We start from the raw sequence: 27,780 nt of genomic DNA, 5'->3' as shown, positions 1-27,780 counted from the left end.
TCGCGTCATTGCCCGTCGCCGTGTCGGGGGGCTGCTCAGGCTCCCCGGAGCCCGCGGCCTCGATGTCCTTCCCCCGGTGTGCCCTGCTGTGGGCTCGGCTCCCGGCGGGGCGCCAGGCTGGTCACCGCGCGGCCGTCTGCTCTGCGCATCGCGCCCACTGCGGGCCCCCCCCTGCGGTTCTGGGGCGCGTTCCTGCCCTTGCCGCCTCGTCTGCCTCCGGTGGCTCCAAAGCCCCGAACACGTCTTTGTTCGTGCCGCTGACTGTGAAACCTCAGGGCCCCAGCGCCGATGGCGACGTCGGGGCCGAGCTCACGCGGCCTCTGGACAAGAGTGAGTGCTGGAGCCAGCGAAGGCCGCGGGCGATGTCTGCCGGGCCCTGGCGGCCCCGGGGGGCAGCTGTCCCTCTTCCCCTTGGTGACCCGAGTCCCCTCGAGCGTTGTCGTTGTGCCTGACAGTTTCTGCCTCCCTCGCTGCTTTGAGAGTCCTTTGACTCTTGGGATTGTGTCTGATTCATCCTTAACGGTCCGCCCAGAGTGACCTTTTTCCCTTTGACCTCTCTCTTCTCCGACTGGTTTAAAACCTCTTGTATTGGGACGTCTTGGCTCCCTCAGTCCCCCGCCGGGTGTCCTTCTCTGTTCCTCCCCTGCCACAGAACTGTTGCCTTCGAAATGGGGCAGTGGGATGGGCAGTGAAAAGCCAGAGGAGGAGTTCTTTCAGGATTCTTTGTCATTGGGCGAGGTCGCAGTGTTGGGCTGCATGGTGGGTGAAGGGAGGACCGAGACAGATTCTGATAATCTGCTGTCATACAAGATACAGCTTGATAAAGGGGTCCTCGCTAAAAGAGGGACCATAGTCATCCAGGAGCCAGAGAGAAAGTAAAAGTGTAGCATCAGTGAGTGGCAGTAGGTTTTGTCACCAAAACTAATTTTGGATGGATTTGACAGCGAGATCTGTAAATATTTTCGAGGGGAGTTTAGCGTTATATAGCCGCACTTTGGCTTTTGGCTGATGAAGAAGGTGAGAGGTTTCCTCTGACCAAGGAGATCCAGGGGATGCCACAACTCTGCCGGGCACTAGCTTTCCAGACTGTCTTCAGGGAGTTACTCCGACTAGCAACAGTACGTCCCCTATTGTAATTTGAGAATACAAATTTCAGCTTGATGCGGTGCACACTGTAATCCCAGGGACTCCGGAGGCTGAGGCAGGAAAATCTCAAGTTTGAGACTAGCCTCAGCAACTTAGCCAGATCCCCAGCAACTTAGTGAGAACGACTCAAAATTTATAAAAGGTGGGGATGTAGATCAGTGGTAAAGCACCCTGCGTTCAATCCTCAGTACCAAATAAATAAAACTAAAAGTAAAATATGGATTATAGCATGCTTTGGGTCAAATCTTGTTTTTCAGAGCAGTATAGTATATGATGCACCTCATGTCTATGTTATTTTTCTTTCTTTCTTTTCCTTTTTTTTTTGATACGGTGTTATTATGTTGCCCAGGAGGCCTCAAACTTTTGGGTTCAAGTGATCCTCCTGCCTTGTTGGCTCAGTAGTCCTCTGGAGCTGGGACTTCAAGCATATACCACCAGGCCAGTGCTCAGCAAGGCCTTTCACTTTACTTGGAGTTGGGGTCTATATCGTTTTAACAACAATTTTAATAATGTAATTGTATTATTTCTGCTTATTTTTAAATTGTAAAAACATAACATTTAACATCTTAATAATTCTTATATGTATAGTTTAGTCATGTTAAGTTCATTCACATGTGAAAATGACCTCTAGGACATTTTCATCTTGTAAAATTGAAACTCAGACAACAGTTAACCCATTAAACAACAATTTCTCATTTACTGAAGGCATACAGTAATTTGTGTGAGGTAATTTGGCTAACTTTTTTATATTCAAATATTGATACATTTCCATCTCTTTTGCCTGCTTCTTATCTGATAAGTTGATGTACTACTTCAAGGTTCTGTTCCACATCATTTTGCCATACTTCATACTTTTGCTATTAAGTGTCTCATTTTCTCCCTCTCCCCTAAAATCAGTACTCCTCTCCCCTAAAATCAGTACTCCCTTCTGACCATTGTCTCCGACATGGACCTCTCATTCATCCTCGATTTATATAGCTGCCTACCAGGTGGCTCCATTCAGATTGCTTACTCCTTATACTAGCATGTTCAAGACCTGCTCCAGGTGCTAAGATAAACAACTTGGTGGATTTGATTCTTCCCATTCCTCACCTCCCATATTTAACAGAAGGTCCAGTTGACAAGTCTTGTTGATTCTGTCTGATAAATATTGAGTCAATTCACTTCTTCTCCACTGCAGCCAACTTAAATTTTTAGCTTCTATCTTGGACTGGATCATTGAAATAACTCCTTACATGTCTCCTGGAATACCTTTGATCTCTCTATTCTATTTTCTTTTTTTGGTACTAGGATTGAACCCAGGGGTCCTTAACCTCTGAGCCACATCCCCAGCCCTTTTTTGTATTTTGTTTAGAACAGGGTCTCACTGAGTTGCCTAGGGCCTCACTAAGTTGCTGAGGCTGGCTTTGAACTCTCGGTCCTCCTGCCTCAGTCTCCCACACTGCTGGGATTATAGGTGTGCACCACCATGCCTGGCTTCTAGTCTATTTTTCTTCTAGTCTATTTTCTGCCTGCAATCAGAATGTTCTTTTAAAAAGATTGAACCTGTTGCTTTTCTGCTAAAAAAATTGTATTATATTTTTTCATTGTCTGTAATTTAAAATAGTCCCCAAGTCTTAATATGGCTGGTAAGACCCTGTCTGACCTGGCCTCTCTCTCCCAGCTTCATTGTCTCCCACTTTCCATCCTTAAGCCATATGTATGACATGTGCCTCTGCTCCAGGTGTACGAAACATACTACTGCTTCTGCTTGAGTACCCCTGTACTGCCTTCACTTCAGAGTTAAAAACAAAAAAACAAAAACTTTTTTTGTAGTTGTAGATGGACATCATGCCTTTATTTTATTTGTTTATTTTTATTCTGTGCTAAGGATTGAACCCAGTGCCTCACACATGTTAGACAAGCACTCTGCCACTGAGCTCCAGTCCCAGTCAGAATTTAACTTGAGAAATAGTTGTTTATAGTTATGGTGTATGATGTGATATTTTGATATGTTTGTGTCATAGAATGATAAAATCAAGCTAATTAACAAATTCTTCACACACTTTTTAAAAAGAAAATCATAAAAGATTTATTTAGTGAAATGGAAGTGACACCCTAAGAGGTATGGAGCAGACCTCTTCCAGGAGAGGAAATGGCCCACACTTATTTTTTATGTGTGGTGATGACATTTAAAATCTACTCTTAGCAATTTTGAAACATATAATAACATTTATTATAGTTTCCTGTCTGGATAATAGATTGCTCAAACTTACTCCTTCTGTGTGTCTGAAATTTTGTACCCTTTGGTCAATGTCTTCACTTTCACCTTCAACCTACCCTGCCACTCCATCTCTACTTCTCTGGCTTGGCTTTCTTAGGTTTCATGTATAAGTGATGCATTTAGTATAATGTCCTCCAGATTCTTCCATGTTGTCTCAAATAACAATTTCATTTTTAGGGCTGAATAATGTTTGTCATATGTGTGTGTGTGTGTATTTACACATATATGTTTATATAACTACATAAAGCTATATGACTATATACAACTATATATGTGTATATATATATATATATATATATACACACACACACACACACACACACACTTATGTACATAAATATAAATAGTTGTATATAGTTATGTACAATGGGATGTTTTTTGTCGTTTTGTTTGTTTTATTGAGAGAGAGAGAGAGAGAAAGAATTTTTTAATATTTATTTTTTAGTTTTCGGTGGACACAACATCTTTATTTTATTTTTATGTGGTGCTGAGGATTGAACCCAGCGCCCCACGCATGCCAGATGAGCACGCTACCGCTTGAGCCACATCCCCAGCCCCAATGTGATGTTTTGATATGTTTGTATATATAAATATGTTCCACATATAAAATAGGTATAGGCACCTAGATTGCTTCCATAGCTTAACTGTTGCAAATGGTGCTTCAGTGAACATGGAAGCACAAATATGTCTTTGCGTGCTGATTTAAATTCCTTTGGATATGTATCTGGATCATAACATAATACTGCATATTAGTCTCAGAAAATAGATTTGCTCCATCTGTAGTTTATAGGTTAGCAGAATTTTTTCATGCAATTTCATATGCTTTTTTCTAACCGTTTTTTTTGGTCACTGATTTTTTTTTCCCCCCCACAAAGAAACTGTTGCCCCCACTAGATACAAAGAAACAGAAGCCCAGAAATACCATGATACTTGCCTGTGATCCACTCCAGGGAATGAGTATGTACATGTGTGTACATGTATCTGTGGATCTTATATTTAGGTGTGGGCAAATCTAGTGGCTAGACCAGCAATTTTGAAATTCTATTATATAAAATACAGTTCTGTTAGTAGGATGCTGTGTTCAGGCTTAATTTCAGTGAGTGTTGAGTATGTCATGACTGCATGAAAATCTGGTTGGTACTTTTCTGGGAGGTAAAAATACAGGCCACTTGGCCTGTGTTTCATGGGCAGGAAACCATCCTCACTTTTGGCCTTTCTCAGAAATGTGTAGTGTGTGACTGGGTCAATAAAATGTTTATCTCTACAGAATGATACGATAGTATTTTAACGTGTATGACCTTAATACAATCTCAGTGAAATAAATTTAAAATATTTTCTCCTATCAAATTATTGATTTAGCCAGGCATTGTGGTGTATGCCTGTAGTCCCAGCTACTCTGCAAGCCAAGGCAGAAAGATCACAGGGTCTCTTCTCTTAGTGAGACCCTGCCTCAGAATGTAAAAATAGGCCAGTGCACAGCATGCTTGTAATCCCATTGACTTGAGAGAATGAGACAGGAGAATCAGTGCCAGCCTCAGCAACTTAGTGAATCTCTGTCTCAAAATAAAAAGGTCTAGGGCTGGGGATGTGGCTCAAGTAGTAGCGAACTCACCTGGCATGCGTGCGGCCCGGGTTCGATCCTCAGCACCACATACAAACAAAGATATTGTGTTTGCTGAAAACTAAAAAAATAAATATTAAAATTCTCTCTCTCTCTCTCTTAAAAAAAAGTTTAAAATACATAAATAAATAAAAAGGTCTAAGGATGTGACTGAGTGGTAAATTGTCCCTGGGTTAAATCCCCAGTACCATTAATTAATTTTAAAAGGGCTGGGGATGTGGCTTAGTTGTGGAGTGCCCTTGGGTTCAGGGTAAATTATTTATTCATAGTGGTATGTCACCCAGACAGGTGTCTAATTCAACCTCCCTGGTGTCACAGAAATTTCTGTTACTTTTTTGTTTTTGCAGTACTGGGGATGGAACCCAGAGCTACAAGGAATTTTCACTATTGTGAGGCAACCCCTTTTTAAAATTGTTCTAGGCCCCAGGCTCAGCTAATTCAGGTGGATGGGATATGGGCTTCCCCACTGATCCTGCCTCCCCGACCCTGGGTAATTTAGAGCCAGGTGGAATGTCAGATGGCAGAGAAGCAATGCAAGGTGGATAGTATTAAGTCTGTGGGGCTCACTTCTGGTCTTTGCAGCAACAGTGATCGCTGAGTGAAGAGTGCCTAGGATAGTTACCCAAAATGCTGAATATCAAAATCTTCAGCGCCACCTCCCATTGGGACCAATCCCAGAAAATTGCTGACCCCCTGGGCCTGGAGCTAGGCAAGGTGGTGACTAAGAAATTCAGCAACCAGGGGGACCTGTGTGGAAATTGGTGAAAGTATAAGTGGAGAAGATGTCTACGTTCAGAGTATCATGTTGAAATCCTTGACAATCTAGTGGAGCTTTTGATCATGGTTAATGCCTGCAAGATCACTTCAGTCAGCTCAGTTGCTGCAGTCATCCCATGTTTCCCTGATGACTGGCACGATAAGGAGGACAAGAAGCAGGCTCCACTCTCAGCCAAGCTTGTCGAAAATATGCTGTCTGTAGCTGGTGCAGGTCATATTATCACCATGGATCTTCGTGCTTCTCAAATTTAGGGCTTTTTAAATATCCCAGTGGACAATTTGTATGCAGAGCTGGGTATCCTGAATTGAATTAGGGAGAATATCTCTGAGTGGAGGAACTGCCCTATTGTGTCACCTGATGCTGATGGAGCCAAGAGTGTGACCTTGCAGACTGGTTGAATGTGGACGTTGTCTAGATTCACTAGCAACAGAAGGCCAGTGATGTGGACTGCATGGTGCTAGTCGGTGGGAATGAAGACTCCAGTGGCTATCCTTGTGGATGACATGACTGACACTTGTGGCACAGTTTGCCTTGTGGCTGACAAACTTCTCAGCTGGAGCCACCAGAGTTTGTCTTGACTCATGGAATCTTTTCTGGCCCAGTCATTTCTTGCATCACAGTGCAAGTTTTGAAGCAGTAGTGATTACCAATACCATACCCCGGGAGGTCAAGGTGAAGCATTGCTCCAAATTACAGGTGATTGACATCTCTATGATTCTTGCAGAAGCCATCAGGAGAGCTCTTAATGGGGAATTCTTTCCTACTGTTCAGCTTTGTCCCTTTATAATAGAATAAGTTTTGAGACATTTTTATTTATTTATTTTGAGGCATTTTTAAAAGTAAAAACAAACCCCGCTCCTTGTTTTTTTTCCTTGGCATTTGATGACAAATTCGCAGAAGACCCAGCTTGTTCCGCTATAGATTTCTACATCCCACATCATGTAAATGGGGGTTTATTATAAATTGGAGAAAGACAGATGGAGATCAACTGCTGGAATTTCATTTTCCTTAAATTATTTTGTGAACCTTGCAGCTTTAACTAGAGTTCAGCTGCTGCAAGATTTCATACTTCTGAGGGTGTTGAGTAAGCCAGTTTGAATGGTTGGGGATGCTGAGACTTTGCATGTGATTTCTCTTGGCGATTTTCTTTGTCAGAACAGTTAGCAATGAAGCAGCTAGTTCTCCAAGGTCTATGCTAAATTAAAAGCAAGGATCCTGGGCAACCCCAAACCTGTTCTTTATAGCTGAGCAAGCACCCTGTAAGGCAGGGGCAGGCAGCTCAGCCTGAAAAACTGTTTGGTGGGATCCTGAGGGCGGGAGAGGGTAGCACAGTGCAGCAAATGTTTCTTTGGAGAAAGAAGTCTGATTCATCATCATCTGCTTAACCATGTAATTTGGATTCCCCTTTGTATCTATTCCTTTCTATGGCTTTGCCTTTAGCCATCTTGACCTTTTCCTGGCCAAATATCCTCTTGGGCCCAAACAATTATTGTACCATAGTCTTCAGGAACACAAACCTGCTTCGTGCTATATAATTGTTAACATTCGTATTAGATAATTTGCTTAACCTTCCTTAGCCTACCGTGGTCATAGATTTTAGGTGGTATTATAGTACCTTTTAAGTATTTAATTTTCATTTTCCTTCCTGGAATCTGTTTGGCTTTTCCAGGGACCTGACATTCAGTCAAAAGATTGGTGTTTTTGTCTCTTGTAGAGGAAATTAATAAAGTGTCTATGTTTGTGATTTTGGGTCTGAAAAATTATTCTAATTATTCGGAAGTTCTTATGTAAATTCCATTGAAATCAGCTTCCTTTACCTCCCACTGAGTTAACTTATGCCATCTAGAACAAAATGAGAGGAATGTGTTCTTCATAAAATCATCATCTTCAAACTAAAGATCATCCCAGTTCTTTAGTCTTTTGCATAAAAGCATGATGATCTGATCCTTGCCAAATTGGTTGTCTTTTCTGCATTTATTTTAGCTGTTTACTGTTTGTTGTTTTTGTTGTTATACATGGACACAATATCTTTATTTTGTTTGTTTATTTTTATGTGGTGCTGAGGATCAAACCCAGTACTTACATGTTGGAGGCAAGTGCTCTACCACTGAGCTACAACCCCAGACCCCTGTTTACTATTAATATGCAGAATGGTTGTAAGTAAATGAAACGGCATGGTTATCTAAAAATGGCTTGATAAAAATTAGAACCTAGTTCTGAGCCCATTACACCTTGCCCATTTCCTCTGCAGTATAACAGGAATATTGCCTGATTTGACTATTATTTTTTTCTAGATATTTCATTGCATATTAACCCATAAAGAGGATCAACTAAAATCTTCAACTTCTTACGTATCATGATTTCAAGTTTCTTCTGCCATTTGGTCATTTCTCTAAAATATGAAATGAATGTTGAATTTTTATGTCTTTCTTCTAGACGAAGTAAAGAAGATCTTAGATAAGTTTTATAAGAGGAAAGAAATTCAGAAACTGGGTGCTGATTATGGACTTGATGGTAAGACATATAATATCTTTATAGAGATGTAGTATTACTTTGTGTAGCTTTGTATAGCTTTTTCAGTGTTCTATGGGACCTCTTATGCCCTGAAAGTAGGAGTACAGTTGTGGTCTGGAGACAAGCCTCTGACCATTGCTTCTTCGAGGGCAGGAGGCTGGCAAGGCTCACCTGTTGAGCCAGAGCACACAGCATAGGAGCTGCCTGGGCACCTTTCCTTCCTGTTGTGCTAGTTTTTCAGCTTTAGCCTAGATCAAATTAAACCAGCTGAATTATCCACATAGTAAAAATATAGAGATACTTTGAATTTGGTGTGGTGCATTTTGTGCTTTTAAAAGGAGAACTGAAATGAAAACTAAGCCTTACATATTTTGATTTTGTTTTCTGCAGCTCGTCTCTTCCACCAAGCTTTCATAAGCTTTAGAAATTATATTATGCAATCTCATTCCCTGGATGTGGACATTCACATTGTTCTGAATGACATTTGCTTCAGTGCAGGCAAGTCTTTAGAGAATTTTGAAAATTCTCTTGAATGTACTTTCTGTTTATTCCATACTTCATGTTTATTTCTCTAGCATGGCTTATTTGTTTTAGAATATGTCTTGGTAATATCCTTTGTAAATATTTCAATGCTTGGATAGGAAGTTTTGTAATCACTTGGCTTTTATATTGGGTCCCTCAGCTAGTCATGAGAATGTCTTAGACTGGGACCTTGATCTGTCATCTTCTTTCTGCTGTGTATTAACATGGGCCACAATGGAATGAGCTCTCACACAAGATAGGATTAGTTCATAGCATATTCTACCTGTTTCTGCCACTGGCTTATTTCTCCATCATGTCAGGATAAAGTTCTTGCTATAAAAGAAAAAACAAAAAGTAAGAACATCATTTTATTCCATATATGGAATTATATAAATACTCACATATTATTATTATTTGGTGGTGCTTTGTATTAAACTCAGGGCTTTGTGCATGCTGGGCAAGGGCTCTACCACTGAGATACATCTCCAGCCCTTTTAATTTTATTGTGAGGTAGAGTCTCACCAAGTTGCTCTGGCTGACCTTGAATTTGCAATCCTTTTGCCTCAGCCTCCCAACTATCTGGGCTTATAGGCATGTGCCACCATATCTGGCTAGTTTTACACACACACACACACACACACGTATAAAATAAAATGGATAATATTCCATTGGGATCCATCTATCTATCTATCTATATAATATTTATATAGTTTTATATATTTATCTTTTTGTACCAGGGATTGAACTACCCAGGGACACTCAACCACTGAGCTACATTCCCCCACCCCTTCTTTGTTTTGAGACAGGGCCTTGCTAAGTTGCTGAGACTGGCTTTGAATTTGCTAAGACTGGCTTTGAATTTGAGATCCTCCTGCCTCAGCCTCCTGAGCTGCTGAGATTATAGGCTGGCAATACCATTCTTTATTCTTGTTAAATTAAGAAAAAAGAACAGTGCTAATCTTTGCCAGTTATACTGGGATAGTAGAATGTAGTTGTTGGCAGCTACTTTTCTTTTTTTTTTCCTAAAAATATAAGTGGAATTTGGATGAAAAAATAAGAAAAAGAAAGTTCTAGAAAAGGATGGGGTCTCCTCTTTTAGGACTTCTCTTATCTTGGCCATGCTCCCCTAATTTACCTCAATAAGAAAAAAGATTTTGCTTCTTTTGGTTGTAGATAGCAAGTAGATTGCCCATTTTTTAAAAAAACTTTTTTTCTTAGTTATAAGTGGACACAATATCTTTATATTTACGTGGTGCTAAGTATCAAACCCAGTGCCTCACGCATGCTAGGAGAGCCCTCTACCTCTGAGCCACACCCCAGCCCCAGATTGCCCATGTTAATCTGTGTTTTATTTTCTAGCTCATGTGGATGATTTATTTCCATTTTTCTTGAGACATGCCAAACAAATATTTCCTGTGTTGGAATGTAAGGATGATCTACGTAAGATCAGTGACTTGAGATTACCACCGAACTGGTTAGTCCTTCATTTGAAATTTTCTGTTTCTAATTTGGGAAGACTATTATTATGTGTTTTTGTAACATATGCTAGGTGGCAAATTATAAGGAGTCTGAACAGTACTGTTCATTCTGTTAGGCTGTTTCCCCTTGATCCTGTTCAAGCGTGGGCTTGTATTTTCCTAGGGCAGAACTGAAGCAGCTTGAGTAGGGTGTTAGCCTTGCATCTGAGCTGTGGCCTTCCTGGAGTCAGCTGAATGCCAGGGTGTTAATACTGAATTCTCTCCCCTGTGGGTGGAACAGCAGCATCTTCTAGCACTTCAAGACCTCTCAGAAGCTTTCTGCTCAGACCCTTGCTAAGCTTGAAGGCCCTGCCAATTCTTACCTTCAGCCAGGCTGTGGCCAAGGACCCACATGAAACCATTGCAGAAACTTCAGGGCTCCCTACTTCCTTCACCCTTTCTGCTCTTCCACATTCTGCCCTTCAGATTCTAGGTGCTTCCGCAGCTCTGCATTGACTTCTATGCTCTGTTCTGTGGGACTTTCTTACTCTGCTCGGGGTCCACCTCCCTGTGCCCTGCTTCGATCATCTCCAGTGTCCCCCCCTTTCAGGGGTTGCACCTGTTCCACATGTTTGTAAATAGTTGCTGCATATATTTTGCCCAGTTTTGTATTTGCTTATAGAGACAGCACAAGTCCACTCACTACCAGGCAGCCATCAGGACCAGAAGCAGGAGGCTCAGTTATTATAATAGTTTATATTGAATTCAGAGACCTGGGAATGTTTGCTTTTAGGTTCACATATTTAGAGCTGTGGGAATGATGTGAACATATCTGTGGAGCAGATAGCAATTTAAATTTAGTAACTCTGGAAGAAAAGAGGTTTATGCAGTGGGGAAAATACCCAAGACATTAATTTGTATTGGGGGTTTTTTGTCCTCCGTTTAGTTAACACTGTTCTTGGAAATCAGTAATTATTTGAATGTGCATATGAAACCAATTACTTAATTTTTCAAAATATCTGTGAATGTTAGGAGGATGTTTTTGTGGGGTGTTATCTATTTATTTATTTAAATTAAAAAATTTTTTTTTCAGTTGGTATCTTTGCTAGGGTGGATTTTGGGGTTAATAAAATTAAACTGTTTACCCATTCATGTTTTAGGTACTCAGAAGCCAGAGCCATACGGCGGAAGATAATATTCCATTCGGGCCCCACAAACAGTGGAAAAACTTACCATGCAATTCAGAAATACTTGTCAGCAAAATCTGGAGTATATTGTGGCCCCTTGAAATTACTGGCACATGAGATCTTTGAAAAGAGTAATGCTGCTGTCAGTATATCACCAAATATTTGCTCTTTTTTTCTTGTTCCATTTTCTTTTGGGGTTGAAGTTGGACAAGGGGAAAAGAAAGATGTAGTAGTTTACTAGTAACAAATTATACCTTATTTCTTTGCATCTAGGAAACTATTGATTGTAAGAGGTGCCATTATTATATGTGTAATTAAGAAAGAAAAGATGCTCAGTGTGGCAGTATATACCTGTAATCCCAGTAGCTCAAGAGGCTGAGGCAGGAGGATCTCACATTTGAGGCTAGCCTCAACAACTGAGTGAGGCCCTAAGCAACTTAAAGAGACTCTGTCTCAGAATAAAACATAAACGTGCTGGGATGTGGCTCAGTGGTTAAGTACCTCTGAGTTCAATCTGTGGTACCAAAAAAGAAGAAAACAAAAGAAAGGAGAAGATGCTGCTAATTGAGCTCTGGCATGCTCTCAGTGCTTAATATGCATCCTGATATTAGAGATAGTAAAATGTAGAAAAGTGAACACTTTAGAAGGAATGAATAAAACATTGTAGAATATTTTATGCCTAGAGAGAAATGCAGAGTGGCATATAAATAACCTTGAATTCAAGCTGTCAGATCCCAGCTTGCTTCATCTATTTATTTATTTATTTGGTACTGAGGATTAAACCTAGGGAAACTTAATCACTGAGCATATCCCTAGTCCTTTTTATTTTTTATTTTGATACAGGATCTCACTAAGTAGCTTAGGGCCTTACTAAGTATTGCTGAGACTGGCCTCAAACTTTCAATTCTCCTGCCTCAGCCTCCTGAGTCACTGCAATTATAGGTTTGCACTGCCACAACTGGCTGAAACTACTTGTTCAAAACTGAAAGGACTAAACCCTGTAATCACTGAGACATCATTTCACTAAATGGGTCACATTTTGACTCATTATTTTATTAAAACTTTACAATGAGAGATTAACCAGTTTTGGTTAGGTAATTTGTATTTTTTTTTAATGATTTGGGTACATAATTCTTCTATCCATAAATATTTGAAAACGTATTTACTCAGAACAAAAACTTTTTTTTAATATAACCACAGGATATTTATCTGAAGCAGGATAAATCATTGAATATGATAGAATACTATTATTTAATATACAGTCCATATTCAGAATCTGTCAGTTGTCCAGTAGCACCCTGTCGCTCCCATCCAGGACTCCATTTGAGGTTTCCCACTGTTCTAAATTGTCTCTAGTTTCCATTAATCAGGGATAATTCCTTTGTCTTCCTTTGTTTTTATAACTTTTGTACTTTTAGAAGACGACGGGTCAGTTTTGTTGCAAACTGTTGCTTAGTTTGTATCTGTCTGATATTCTCTTATAATTAGACTCAGATCACTTAGGGGTGGTGACCAACCCTCCAAGTTTGACTGAACTTTACTCAAAGTCCTTTGTTCTGGGGAACCCCTCAGTAGTGGGCAAGCCAGTTGTTTAAGCACTCTCTTATACCACAGCATTGGTGTTTCCTTCTCAAGGAAGTATATTAGGAGGTCGTTACAGTCTTAAATTTTATTTTTAGTATGCTTTATAATTTTTTTATTTTTAGGAAAAAAATATATATATATTTTGTTGTTGTTACAGGGATTGAACCCAGGGGCACCTAACCACTGAGCCACATCCCTAGCCAGTTTTTTGGTACCTGGGATTGAACTCAAAGGGCAGTGATCTACTGAGCCACATCCCCAGCCCTATTTTATTTTATTTAGAGACAGGATCTCACTGAGTTGCTTAGCATCTTGATGTTGCTGAGGCTGCCTTTGAACTTGTGATCCTCTTGCCTCAGCCTCCCTAGCCACTGGGATTACAGGTGTGCGCCACTGTGCCTGGCTTCCTAGCCTTTTTTTATTTTTAATTTTGAGACAGGATTTTGCTAAGTTACTTAGGGCCTTGCTAAGTTGTTGAAGCTGGCTTTTAATTCATGATTCTCCTGCCTCAGCCTACCCAGTCACTGGGATTACAGGCATGTGCCACCACACCCAGCTAATTTTTAGTATTCTTTTTTTTTTCTTTCAATTTTTTAATATTTATTTATTTATAGTTATTGGCGGACACAACATCTTTGTTTGTATGTGGTGCTGAGGATCGAACCCGGGCCGCACGCATGCCAGGCGAGCGTGCTACCGCTTGAGCCACATCCCCAGCCCCCATTTAGTATTCTTGAGTATAGAAACAATCATGTTCATTTTAACAACTCCAATAGTACAGAAACAAAGTTAAAAAGTTAAACTGTGGGCTGGGTTTGTGGCTCAGTGATAGAGTGCTTGCCTGGCATGAGTGAGGCACTGAGTTTGATTCTCAGCATCTCATATAAATAAATAAATAGAGTAAAGGTCCATCAACAACTGTATATATATATATATATATATATATATATATATATATATATAAATTTTTTAAAAATGAATGTGCTTTAGTTTCTCATGTGCTTTAGTTTCTCATGTTCTTATTAAGGATTTAACTGGTTGGAGATATTTCCAGTTTTACCTAAGTTATATAAGAAAGTAGCTCTTATTTCATTTTCTATAAAAAAGAAAAGAAAAAGGCATTGGGAATACTTCTATTTCAGCTGTTAAATAAATTCCTTGGTAATGAAGAGAATAGACACACAAAACTACTTTTTGCTGTTGTTTTCAAGGTAGAAATACGACTGGGTTTCTTTCTGTCATTTCAGGGTGTGCCATGTGACTTGGTGACAGGTGAAGAGCGTGTGACAGTTGAAGCAGATGGGAAACAGGCTGCCCATGTTGCTTGTACTGTTGAGATGTGCAGTGTCACCACACCATGTATGTAAACACCATTGAAAAACTATGACTTGGTATTTTTTATTTTAAAATATGGTTGTACTTGTGAAATATGATTTTTTTAATTAAAAAAATTTCTGTAGTTGAAGATGGAGAGAATGCCTTTATTTGTTTATTTTTATGTGGTACTAAGGATCGAACCCAGTGCCTCACACATGCTAGGCAAGCACTCTGCCACTGAGCTGCAGCCACAGCCCTTAAATATGATTCTTGTTGTGAAAAAACATTCCATATCTGGAAAAAGAATAGTACAACAAATGCTACCTGCCACTAGTAATAAGTACCAAATATTGTCATGCTTACTTATAGAAGTTAGTTCCCTTTTTTCTTTTATGTATGTTTGGGTGTTTTTGCATTTTATTTTATTTGGTATTAGGGATTGAACTCAGGGGCACTTTACTGCTGTGCTATCCCCAATGCTTTTTATTTTGAGACATATCTTGCTAAGCTGCTGAGGTTGCCTTGGACTTAGGATCCTCTTGCCTCAGCCTCCTGAGTAGCTGGGATTACAGGCGTGCGCCATCGAACCTAGTCCCACCTTTTTTTTTTTGCATGGTGTAACCTTTGATTGAACTCAGGGACACTTAACCATTAAGCCAACATCCCCATCCCTTTTTCATATTTTATTTAGAGACAGCGTCTTGCTGAGTTGCTTAGGGCCTTGCTAAATTGTTGAGGCTGGCCTGGAATGTGAGATCCTTCTGCCTCAAGTCCCAGGCTGCTGGGATTACAGGTGTGCACCATTGAACCCAGCAATGTGGTGTTTTTTTTGTTGTTGTTGTTGTTGTTTTTGTTTTAGTTGTCAGATGGGCACAGTAAGTTTTTTTAATGTGGTGCTGAGGATTGAACCCACTGCCTCACATGTGCTAGGCAAGTGCTCTGCCACTGAGCCACAACCTCAGCCCATGGTGGTTCTTTTTAGGCAGATTCTCAAGGCAGTCTCTGAGGTTGGTGAAAATAAGGTAAATGGAACTGCTTACTACAGAGAATGGTGTCTTCCAGTGGTTAAGAGTATGATCTTCAGAGCGAGATGACCTAAGTTTGGATTTCACTTACTGTCTAACTTTGGGCAAGTACTTAACTTCTCTGGGCCTCAGTTTACTCTTTTGTCAAATGGAGATAATGGAAGTACTTAACTTCCTAGAGTTGTTTTGAGAATTAAATGAAATACAATTATAAAATTCTTGGTACAAGCCAGCCCAAGAGACCCATAATGAAGGATGATGGTGATGGTGGTAGTGATGAAAGCTTGAATTTTGATGTTGGATTTGTTTATAATACTATTTAAGTAGATTGTATTGCTCATGATAACTTTTTCATTTTAAGATGAAGTGGCTGTAATTGATGAAATTCAGATGATTCGAGATCCAGCCAGAGGATGGGCCTGGACCAGAGCACTTCTAGGTTGGTGGTCTTAGTGCATCAAGCCTGGGCTTTATGACATCTGCACTATTTGTATATCTGCTTGTCATTGCCAAGTAGTCTGTTAGATCCCCTTTTTCTGACAAAAGTCTTCTATAAAAGTCAGTGAAGTGTGAGTTTTTGAATTTTGAAATACTATTTCTTTTTTTTTTTTTTTTTTTAAATCTTAGCTCTTTATTGAAATTCTAAGTAATGATACACAAAGATCCCTGGTATCATTTATTCAGTTTCTTCTAAGGGTGACATCTTATTATTATTATTTTTTTTTTTTTAGAGAGAGAGAGAGAATATTTTAATATTTATTTTTTTTTTTAGTTTTTCTCGGCGGACACAACATCTTTGTTTTGTATGTGGTGCTGAGGATCGAACCCGGGCCGCACGCATGCCAGGCGAGCGCGCTACCACTTGACCCACATCCTTGAAATACTATTTCAATAATGGGAAATCTACTTTTACTATTACAAAATAGGTATAGCTGTGTAATTAAAGTCAAAATGTTTAAGTCTCTTGGCTGGGGATGTAGCTCAGTGGAGGAGCGCTTGCCTAGTATGCACAGAGCCCTGGGTTCAATTTGCAGTACCCCAAGGCAAAAAAAAAAAAAGTTCAAGTCTTACCACATTTACACAATCACTATTAATATTTTGTGCCATTTCTTTTTCTTATGTGTGTGGTATTTTCAGAACATTTAATTTTGTATCTTTCTCTTTTTCAGTTCTGTTATTTCATGGCCATTTTTTCATATTGTTAATATAACTGCATCTCCTCCATTGAAGAGCTGTACCAGAATTTGTTCTTTAAAGTTGAACTTTTTTTTTGGTACCAGGGATTGAATCTAAAGGCATTTTAACCACTGAGTCACATCCCCAGGCCATTTTATTTTTTGAGACAGGGTTTTGCTAAGTTGTTTATGGACTTCGTAAGTTGCTGAGCATGGCTTTGAATTTGTAATCCCCTGTTTTAGCTTCCAGTCACTGGGATTACTGATGTACATCACAAGATGGCAGAGTTGGAACATTTTTCCCTATTATTGATGATGCTGAAGTAAAAATCTTGTGGCCGTGGCTTTTTATTTTTTATTTATTCATTTAGGGTAGGGTCCTGGTAATATGGAATTCTTGATGTCCGATGTGAATGATTATTCTACTACTTGCTTTTGGAGTAAATTTTTGATCAGCATGTTGTAGGGCAGGTATTTTCAAATTTAAAAACAAATAACTGAACTCTTTCTTCAAATAATACTGATGCATTAGGCCTATAATAAAACAGGTGGAAATGGATCTGGCCAGGGGTAAGCAACTTGGACTTTCTTTTGCCCTCCAGCTCCTAACCTCTGTGATTCCATGGAGCCTAATTTGAAAAACACAAGTGTAGGACTAATGTTGAGCCCTAAGCATCAGGATGCCACGTTCCAGTCCTGGCTGACTTCACCCTGATAGACTTGAAACCTTGGTCAGAGCAGCTTTAGAACTTTGAGATTTAGAAAAACAGGGATGATCTTAGCCCATTAGAAGGCAGTGGTGGTTTGACATTTGCATCAAAGAGACATTGCTGAAAACATTTGATAGACTTGTAAAATAATAGGTAGCTAATAAAGGTAAAGTATTTTTGTTTTGCGAATGTTATATACTTAATTATATTAAGTCTTTTTTAAAAAATCCCAATTGTGCATTTACAGGACTGTGTGCTGAAGAAATCCATTTATGTGGAGAATCTGCTGCTATCGATCTGGTCACTGAGCTTATGTATACAACTGGGGAGGAAGTGGAGGTACTACATTATATATTTCATTTTCAAGTGGCAAAGCAAATAGCTAAGAGTAACTATACAGTGGCTTTAGACCCTAGGCAGTGGCAAAATTAGAACCTAACTAAAAAGAAAACTTCATTTTTTTTTTTTTTTAATAGTTGACTAGCTCATATATTTGGTTGAACCTCAAGATGTGAAGTGTGAAGTTCTGACAGAGTAGCAATTGCATCCTGAGTCTTCCAAGAATAAGAGGCATTCTTTTTTTTTCCCCCCCAATGCTGGAGATCAAACCCAAGGCCTGGGTGATTCTTCATCTTCACAAAATTCTTTGGGATTTGAGCATATCAGTTTAGAATAAGTAAATTAGGACTTTTGTATCCCTTTTGCAAATTCCTAGAGTAGGAAGTAATTGGTTCCTTCTAACTCCTACTTTTCTTTTTCTTTACCTGAGTTTTATAATAAGATGAAGAAATATTTTTAATTGGCCATTGTTTTAGTTTTATGCTCAATTTCAGGGAGACATTCTGGAAAGTAGTGGAAGAAATTCTGGATTCCATTCTGAGTGTTGCTTTTTTTACCTTTGCATTTGGAGGCAGAACATAGTTAGAATTGGAAAAAGCTCTGACTCAGTCTTTTATTGGGCTCTATTTTACTCGTTCATGAAATGGAAATAGCAATTAATTCTTCTGAAGTTGCCATGTTTCCATGAAAATCAATATATGTGAAAATGCTTTGAAAATGTATGGAACACTGTATGATATTCTATTAGTCTAGAAATGCCAATGAGAGCTGATGGTAACACTTATAATGTTGAAGTGAATCCTTTCCTGTTTCCCTTGAAAAACGTTGGTACTTATCAGTTTTTAGCTGCTGTTGATTGCTTGGCAAGTTTTTAATTTATTAGAGGAAGTTGTGTTGGATATGTTATTTTACCACTATATGTCTTTATTGTAGGTTCGAAACTATAAGAGGCTTACCCCCATTTCTGTGCTGGATCATGCATTGGAATCTTTAGACAACCTTCGGCCTGGGGACTGTGTTGTCTGTTTTAGCAAGAATGATATTTATTCTGTGAGTCGGCAGATTGAAATTCGAGGATTGGAATCAGCTGTTATATATGGCAGTCTCCCACCTGGTAATTATTGGCTTTTGTTGTGATAAGATATGAAATTTTTAATTTTTGCCAAATATGTTAAAATATGTATAGAAAACATAGTAAAAATATTGAAGTAAGCCATTTGGTTTATTGGTAATTTTTTATAGATCGTATGGAATAAATATTTTTTCTAGTTAACCTTGTGGGAAGTAGGAGTATTTTAATTACTTATAGCTCTTATAATTTGCTGCTGTTATCATAGACTATATTTTAAATGGTGAGTTTATGATTTTTTTTACAAAATGTCTTAAAATATGGACCCAGTAATTCCCTTCAAATTATTGTCCTGAAATCTAATAAGAATCCTCAGAATAAGATTAGTATGCTGGGGAAGTGCATTGCTGCATGAGGGGCAACTTAAAGGAATGGAGGTAAAGGATAGTGACTCTTTGAGGTTATAAAGAAAGAAATTTTGAAATGATAAAAATTTTATTCATAAAAATAGAGCAGGGGCAAGGGTTTCTAAGCATGCTTAGCATGATGTAGTAAGGCTGGACAGTGCTGATCTAACTGTTCTATTGCAGGAACCAAACTTGCTCAAGCAAAAAAGTTTAATGATCCCAGTGATCCGTGCAAAATCCTGGTCGCTACAGATGCAATTGGCATGGGACTTAATTTGTAAGTAATTTGTTTTTAATAAGCATCGATATTCAGTGAATTAGATGGCAGTGTTTGTTTTTGTTTTCAATTAAAAGAAATTTTTTTGTAGTTGTAGATGGACAGAATGCCTTTATTTGTTTATTTTTATGTGGTGCTAAGAATTGAACCCAGTGCCTTACACATGGTGGGCAAGCTCTGTGCCACTGAGCTACAGCCCCAGCCCATGTTTTCAATTTTTGAATTGGGATGAATGACCAAACACTTCACTTTAGAAGAATGGCCATTACAGTATAGATTTGAGTTTTATCTTGCTTATATATATTGAAGGAATAAAAAGAAAATATTATATAGTACTAGGACTTTGGTGTGCTGCCCCCTACTCTGCTAACCTGTCATTACCTCACTTTATTTTCAGTTTCTTGGCTAGCAGGTATCCAAGTGCCTATTCTGAATATGGGGCTGGCCATTCTCTGTAGTGATAACAATGTTAAGCCACAATATTCCACCGTAGGTAATGAAGGCACCTATATACCTTTAAGAATACAAGAAGTATTAATAGTTCTTAATAGTAGCTCTTTTTTTTTTTTGAGATGGGATCTCACTGTGTTGCCCAGACTGGCCTTAAACTCTTCTTGGACTTTAGCAATCCTCTTGTCCCAGCCTCCTGAGTAGCTGAGACTACAGGCACATACCACTACACCTGGTATAGCTAACTTTTTAAAGCAGTATGAGAACACCGTGGGTTATTTATAAGAAAGTCATTCTCTGGGCTGGGGTTGTGGCTCGGAGGTAGAGCACTTGCCTAGCATGTGTGAAGCACTGGGTTCGATCCTCAGCACCACATAAAATAAAAAATAAAGATATTGTGCCCACCTGTAACTAAAAAATAAATATTAAAAAAAAAGAAAGTCATTTTCTGTAGTTTTATCAAGGTATATTTTATAGACCATACAGTTCACCTATTGTAAGTGTACAGTTTGATGATTTTTAGTTGGAACATACTAATTGAAGAAAGAATGGTAATTCTTTTTAATTGAATAATAATGCAGTTACTATTGAAAAAAAGAAAGGAAGAAGCCAGGCACCTTGGCGTACACCTTTAATCCCAGCAGCTCCGGAAGTTGAGACAGGAAGATTGCGAATTTAAAGCCAGCCTCAGGAACGGTGAGGCACTAAGCAACTCAGTGAGACCCTGTCTCTAAATAAAATACAAAATAAGGCTGGGGATGCGGCTCAGTGGTTGAGTGTCCCTGAGTTTTCAATCCCCGGTACCCCCATCTCCCAAAGAAAGGAAGAAAAAGAATTACCAACAAACTTTTTTTAAAAAATATTTTTCGTTATAAATGGAGATGATACCTGATTTTGTTTATTATTATGTGGTGCTAGGGACTGAACCCAGTGCCTCACACATGCTAGGCAGTTGCTCTACTACTGACTGAGCTACAACCCCAACCCCATCAACAAACTTGTTTTCCTTGTTTATTTATTTTTATTAATAAAAATTTCATTTTGTATGTGGTACTGGTGATTGAACCCAGGGCTGCTCTACCACCAACTTACATCCCCAGTCCTTTTTATTTTTCATTTGGAGACTGGCCTCAAACTTGTGACCCTCCCGCCTCAGTCTCCTGAGTAGCTGGGATTACTGGTGTGCTCCATCACATCTGTCTTCATTTTTTAAATGGCAGCAAAATGGCAAATAGGCCTTAATTAGAATCAAGTAACAGAGGCTTGTTTATGCATTCTGTGGGATCACTTTCATTTCTATTTCAGGAGCATAAGGAGAATCATTTTTTACTCTCTTATAAAGCCCAGTATCAATGAGAAGGGAGAGAAAGAAATAGAACCAATCACCACCTCCCAAGCCTTGCAGATTGCCGGCAGAGCTGGTAGATTCAGCTCACAGTACAAAGAAGGAGAGGTTACAACGATGAATCGCGAGGACCTCGGTTTATTAAAGGAAATTTTGAATAGGCCAGTGGATCCCATAAGGGTAAGGTATAATACATGAATTACTGCTTCTGTGGGGAGTTCAGTCATATCTTCCCTCTCCCACATCCATACTCCTTCCTGGAAGCATAAATAAGCAAAAGAAAATTTTGTGCCTTTGAAACCTCATCAAGAAAGCTCCCTTGGGGCTGGGGTTGTAGCTCAATGGTAGAGTGCTCGCCTTGCGTGGGGAAGGCACTGGGTTTGATCCATAGCACCACGTAAAAATAAATAAAATAAAGGTATTGTCCATCTACAACTAAAAAAAAAAAAAAAGAAAGAAAGCCCTCCTTTATTGTTTTGAAGAGACATAGAGACCCCTTGTTCAGAGAATGGTATGCAAGTGAAAGATACAGATTGAACAAATTTAGTTGGCCTGATTTTCCTTTAGTTCTTCCTAGAAATATAGCAGCAGGTGGGGGGAGAGGGGCAAAGTTGCTTCAGGTGACATTATGTCAATGAACTGAAAAATCACCAGAAGTTTGATTCTAGAAGTATGGATCAGTAACAGCTCTGAGCATCACAAATTCAAGCCAGAAAAGACAGTGTTAAATTTTGGTCAATGTAGTTATTGAATCAGAAGTGTACACATTTTAAACAAATTAATTTTTAAAAATTAGTTTAAAGTTGCCTGGAAAAATTCACTTACATGTGGCTCATTTAATTTGTCAGTAACACTAGATAAAGGGAACATATGTGAGATAATGCAAGACAAAAATTCCTGGAGGAAAGCAGTGGTTGAAACCACTTCTATAGTTTTTGTAGTGGAGTGTGGTTAGGTTCATAGGGGCTCCCACTGCAGCTGAAGTTTGACACACCCTCATTTCCCTCTGGGTTACCTTATTTCTTATATTCAGACTCTTCTTCCCTCCCTCAGGACCCATCTGTCTTCCTTCCTTTCTATTTTCTTTCTGTCTTTGCTTTCTTTATCCCTTATAGTTACCTTGGGCATTTCTTAATGCTGCAATATATTGTTAAAGAAATAACTGGCCTCCTGTTTAGAAACTTTCTCTCAGTATGTGTGTGTATCATTTTTATTGCCCTGGTTAAATAAACTGGGTTTTTCTCTTTTACTTTTATTTAGTGGAGAGAATTGAGACCTGGAAAATTTTTATCCAGTAAAGCATTTTGGTACTCCATCAGCTCATAATAGGTTTTAGGAAAATGACTAAAATAAAAGCACAAGACTGTTTCTTTAATGAGAATTATCTGTTATTTTTATTAAATTATCTCATCAACTTTTCTAATTGGTAATAAGTAGTAAAATGATGATTTTTTTTGTTTTCTGTTTTACTCAAATTCTTGTCATTTAACTCCTTTGGTGAGAGATAAGCCTAAATGTAGGACTTTAATTTGAAATAATTTAAGCAAATTTATCCTTTCAAAAAAACCCAAAACAATCAGCTCACGTTTATTTTATTTTTTACTTTTCCTAAAGGCAGCAGGTCTTCATCCAACTGCTGAACAGATTGAAATGTTTGCTTACCACCTCCCTGATACAACACTTTCCAATCTCATCGTAAGTAGAAACTTTGAAGTCTCATCTAAAAATGGTGGTATGCTAGAGAGTTACTGGTCCACCTCATGGGTCTGGGTGGATAGTCTGCCTTTGTAAAGTTGCTCTCCATGTAACTTATCTTGTAGATGAAGACTTTCTTTCAAAATCCTCTGGGAGTTTCTTGAGGAATGTTCTGTCTGAGTTTCAGGTTGGGAAGCTGTGGGGGAGATCTCTTAGCTTCGGGAGGCAGTGAATAAAGCAGGCCTTTCTGGAAGTCTCTTGTGGATTAAAGACATTGTCTTCTATAGACTTTATTCCTGCCCATTGATGCAGTCCAGTAACTTCATATATTTTTCCTCCCCCAGGATATTTTTGTAGACTTCTCACAAGTTGATGGGCAGTATTTTGTCTGCAATATGGATGATTTTAAGTTTTCTGCAGAGTTAATCCAGCATATCCCATTAAGTCTCCGAGTGAGATACGTGTTCTGCACAGCCCCTATCAATAAGAAGCAGCCCTTTGTGTGCTCCTCATTGTTACAGGTGAGCCTTCATCTCTGCTATTTTGGCTTGTTTAAGATGGACACCTTTTTTTCCAAATAATTGTTTGTTATTTGAAATTAAACATTTGGGAGAGTACCATATAAATATAAGAGACTTTCTAAAAACTTAAATATTCTTGACTCTTTTTCTCACAGATAATTTTTTTTCCCCAGTATTGGGGATTGAACCCAGGGGGTGCTCTACTGCAAAGCTACATCCTTAGCTCTTTTTATTTATTTACTTCATATTTTGAGACAAGTTCTCACTAAGTTGCCTAGGCTGACCTCAAACTTGTCATCCTCCTGCCTCAACCTTCCAAAATGCTGAGATTACAGGTGGGCACCACTATGCCTGGCTTTACAGATAATTTTTGAGGGAGGTAGAACCCTTGTCTTACATTTGGGCTCATATGGTAGCCACTGTGAAGAAGCTAAAACAAAGACTGGGGTTGTATCTCAGTGGCAGAGCGCTTGCCTTGCATGCATGAGGCATTGGGTTCTATCCTTAGCACCACACATAAAAATAAACAAAATAAAGATGTTGTGTCCATCTACAATTTAAAAAAAAATTTAAAAAGCTCTAAAATAAAAATGATTTAAAAATATATTTTGAGGGAAGGCACTTTGCCTGATGGCAAACCTTTTCCTTATTGTTGTGGGGTAACTATTTCAAAGGGAAAGGGATTGCAGTAGTGGCAACAATATTCAGTTTTCTTAACTGTAAGGCACTGTGCTGGGTGGTTGTCTTGTGTGAGTATGGGGCCTAGGTTCCAGCCCCCTTCCTTTTAACCCGTTTGTGTAGGGATGTGAATCTGTGACTTCTGAGGAGCACAGGACTTTGTGGGAAAGGGCAGCGAGGGCAGGGGAACCCTACAGAGGCCTCTTCTTCCTCTGAAGACTCATCGTTGCCAACTCCTCTAGAGGCCTTTGTATTCTGTGCACTAGCTCTTTTAACCAAATCTATTTCTAAATATAAATATGTGTGTGGGGGGGTTTCTTTTTCTTTTGGTACCAGAGATTGAACCTAGGGGCACTTAACCACTGAGCCACATCCCCAGCCCTTTTTAGTATTTTATTTAGAAACAGGGTCTACTGAGTTCCTTAGGGCCTCACTAAGTTGCTGAGGCTGGCTTTGAACTCTAGGTCCTCCTGCCTCAATCTCCCAAGCCACTGGGATTATAGGCATGTGTCACCGTGCCTGGGTGTAAATTTATATTTTAAATTATAAAATGCATAATACTTTCTCTTAGTATAACATTAAAACATTGCAGGTGGATAAATTTGGCTACCTCCCACTCTCGGTTCTCTGAAATGATTGCTTTGATGTGTTTGTGTGCGTCTCTGCAGACCTTTTCCCTGGCGTCTGCCTGCATGCATGTGCACATAGGAATTCTAGTTTTGTCCTGTGGATGTGTTTCCCATAGATGTTATCATAGCAAGTTATTCTGCAAATTGCCTTTTTTCCTTAACAATATGTCTTAGAGGTCTTCCATGTCTGGGTTTACCTAGAAAATATTTTTCCTGGAGCTGGCATTTGGGGGAAAGTTAGTACAAGGTCAGAGGTTAGAGAACGGTCTGAGACTGAGGAAGCTGACCTGAATGGAGCTGGCATCAGCCTCATTTGCACTATCTCTTAAGCTCTTCTAACAAAGCAGGAGCTCTTTGCTAAGGAGTAAGGAATCTCTGGAACTGTACAATCAACATACACACATATGTTTTCTGTTTAAAAACTTCTGAAATCTAGAAGTTTTCCCTTTGCTCTTGATCTCCACCATCACTGAAGTATAAAGAGCTCAGTCCCATAGATGGCCTCCCATGCCTCTCAGGACAGTGGTTTTGAAACTGTTCTCCCCAGAGCTCCTTTAGGGCTGGCTGCAAGTGGAAGTATCTCAGTGGACAGTGAGATACTAAAACTAGTGCTCTCCCTGCCCTCTCCACTCAGCCCCTGAACTTGGACTTCCACTAGTTTCTGTGGCCAGAGTTCTTAAGGGCACTGCCTTTATAAAGAGAGCCTGAGAACCCCTGCTTGTTGTGTCCTAACAGGTTAGCATGGTCACATTTCCATTCATCATGGCTGTCTGACTTGGCATTTATTAAAATTGGCAGAATGCACCAGACTAAATTTAACAAAATTAGAGGAGTATTTAGCCAAAGGAATCTAAAATGGCTCTGCCTCTCTGAAGTATTGGCCTTGCTTAGGTTAAGCATTGAGAGATAATTTGCCTTAATTAGGAAATGAATTATTTGAAATCAGCTTTGACTTGAAGCCAGAGTTTAAACTCTTTTTTTTTTTTTCTTGTACCAAGGATTGAACCCAGAGTTGCTTAACCACTGAGCCACATCCCCAGCCCCTTTAATTTTTTTATTTTGAGATAGCGTTTCTTCTGAGTTGCTTAGGGCCTCACTAAGTTACTGAGGCTGGCCTTGAATTTGTGATCCTCCTGCCTCAGCCTCCCAAGCTGCTGGATTTCAGGTGTGCACCACTGCACCAAGCCCCTTTTTATAACTTTTAATGCAGACATTATTGCCCTAACTTTGGAAAAAGGTGAAAGTCATCTTTTTTTTTTTCTTAAAGAATTTAATTTTTTTATTTAAAGAACTAAGGTTTTTTTGTTTTTTTTAATGTGTGTGTGTGTGTGTAGATTAAATGTTTTTAAAAATGTAAAAAAAGCCAGGGCTGGGGATATAGCTCAGTTGGTAGAGTGCTTGCCTTGTGTGCACAAGGCCCTGGGTTCAATACCCAATACCACCAAAAAAAAGTAAAAAAATATCAAGGAGCAAAGAAACAAGCCTGTCTATTGAAACACAACCACAGGTAATATTTGTGCTTTTTTCTAATTATAGACTTAAGGGAATTCTAATTCTTTTACCAAACTATTCCTCAGTTTGCCAGGCAGTATAGCAGGAATGAGCCTTTGACCTTTGCATGGTTACGCCGATACATCAAATGGCCTCTACAACCACCTAAGAACATTAAAGACCTCATGGATCTTGAAGCTGTCCATGACGTCTTGGATCTTTACCTGTGGCTAAGGTACCAATTTTCTCCTTTATGTGTTCTTGTTTCTAAGTAATAGGGCAAATCAAAGGTTTTATGAATGGTGGGAGGTTTTTTGTTTGTTTTTTGTTTCAAACTCAGCACATATTTGCAAGAAGCTCTATATATATGTTTGTTGTCAATAAAAACACTTGAGCCTGGCTTATATTTCTTCCAAAAAAGTCTTCAGGAGTTTTGTGGTTATCATTGAGACAGCCAAGTGAGAAGATCCACTAGACCCTTTCTACTCAAAGAGTGGTCCTTGGATCACAAGTGTTGGTATCACCTGGGAGCTTTAGAAATAAAGAATCTCAGGGCCATCCCAGACTTAATCAGATTCTGCAGTTTAACAGTATCTTCAGTTGGTTCACTTGTAGATTTTTGACATTTGAGAATCCGTGCTCTAGAGGGCTCGGCTTCTCAAAGGAGGGGTATATATCCCTAGGGGAGCATATAAAGATTACTTGAGATAGTATACCAACCCACTTTCATCATGACATATTCCTCAGGTATGTTGGAGAAGAAGTAGAAGTTGAATAAAGATACTGGACAGTTTGCAAAAAGAAAACATTTGGAATTAACGTAGGTGTGCCACTGAGATTAGTCCAGAGCTGTTGCTATAATATATCGTGTCCTTTTCCCAGCTACCGATTCATGGACATGTTTCCAGATACCAGCCTTGTGCGAGACCTGCAGAAGGAGCTGGATGGTGTTATCCAGGACGGTGTTCACAACATCACCAAACTGATTAAAATTTCCGAGACACGTAAGCTGTTGCATCTGGAAAGCTCATTAGCAGGGAGCCAGTCACGTTTGTCAGGAACCTTGAAGAGCCAAGCTAGAAGGGCACGTGGCACCAAAACTGCAGGGAGTAAAGCTGCTGAGCCGCTTGGCGCCAGCGCTGGGGAGCTATCCCTCGCTTCCAGATTGGTGCAGCAAGGACTCCTCACTCCAGACATGTTGAAGCAGCTTGAAAAGGAGTGGATGACACAACAGACTGAACATGGCCAAGAGAGAACAGAGTCTGGGACTTACTCAAAAGGGACAAGAAGAAAGAAGAAGGAACACAATTCTGATTAGTTTTTGTTTTTTTAATTTTGCAAATAAAAATCTATTTTAAGTCCAGTTTGTTTGAATGAGCATTTGCTGCTTGCTGTAGCATTGTGGCTATCTTGTACTGAGTTTTTGGGCACAGAAAAATGAACTCAGTGTTTAAAAAATACTGAAATGTCAGAGATTTTATTTAAATCTTTTATATAATGGCCATTTGCAGGATAGCACTGAGTCACCGTACCATAAAGAACTCTGCCTGGGAACAAATCAGTTTGGTGAATTGTTTGAC

General features: G+C 39.3%; 1 protein-coding gene and 1 pseudogene across 2 annotated transcripts; both read left to right on the top strand.

The window, feature by feature from the left end:
- Positions 1-27,563, top strand: Supv3l1 (Suv3 like RNA helicase). 2 transcript variants are annotated; one of them, XM_027931362.2, is made up of 15 exons: positions 1-330; positions 8,245-8,322; positions 8,713-8,820; positions 10,204-10,318; positions 11,462-11,630; positions 14,320-14,431; positions 15,776-15,853; positions 17,547-17,638; positions 18,572-18,752; positions 19,298-19,391; positions 21,147-21,366; positions 22,801-22,881; positions 23,226-23,402; positions 26,287-26,435; positions 27,083-27,563. In XM_027931362.2, the coding sequence occupies exons 1-15, from the start codon at positions 63-65 to the stop codon at positions 27,516-27,518; spliced, it is 2,358 nt and encodes a 785-aa protein (XP_027787163.1). In that variant the 5' UTR covers positions 1-62; the 3' UTR covers positions 27,519-27,563. The 2 variants fall into 2 exon arrangements, with proteins under 2 accessions (XP_027787163.1, XP_027787165.1); XM_027931364.2 differs by lacking the exon at positions 1-330 and adding an exon at positions 6,356-6,504.
- LOC114089352 (ribose-phosphate pyrophosphokinase 1-like) lies at positions 4,074-6,603 on the top strand (annotated as a pseudogene).
- Positions 27,564-27,780: the final 217 nt, after the last annotated feature.

The sequence above is a fragment of the Marmota flaviventris genome, chromosome 4 (assembly GCF_047511675.1).
Source record: "Marmota flaviventris isolate mMarFla1 chromosome 4, mMarFla1.hap1, whole genome shotgun sequence".
Lineage (NCBI taxonomy): Eukaryota > Metazoa > Chordata > Mammalia > Rodentia > Sciuridae > Marmota > Marmota flaviventris.
This window is presented reverse-complemented; position numbering and strand designations above follow the sequence as displayed.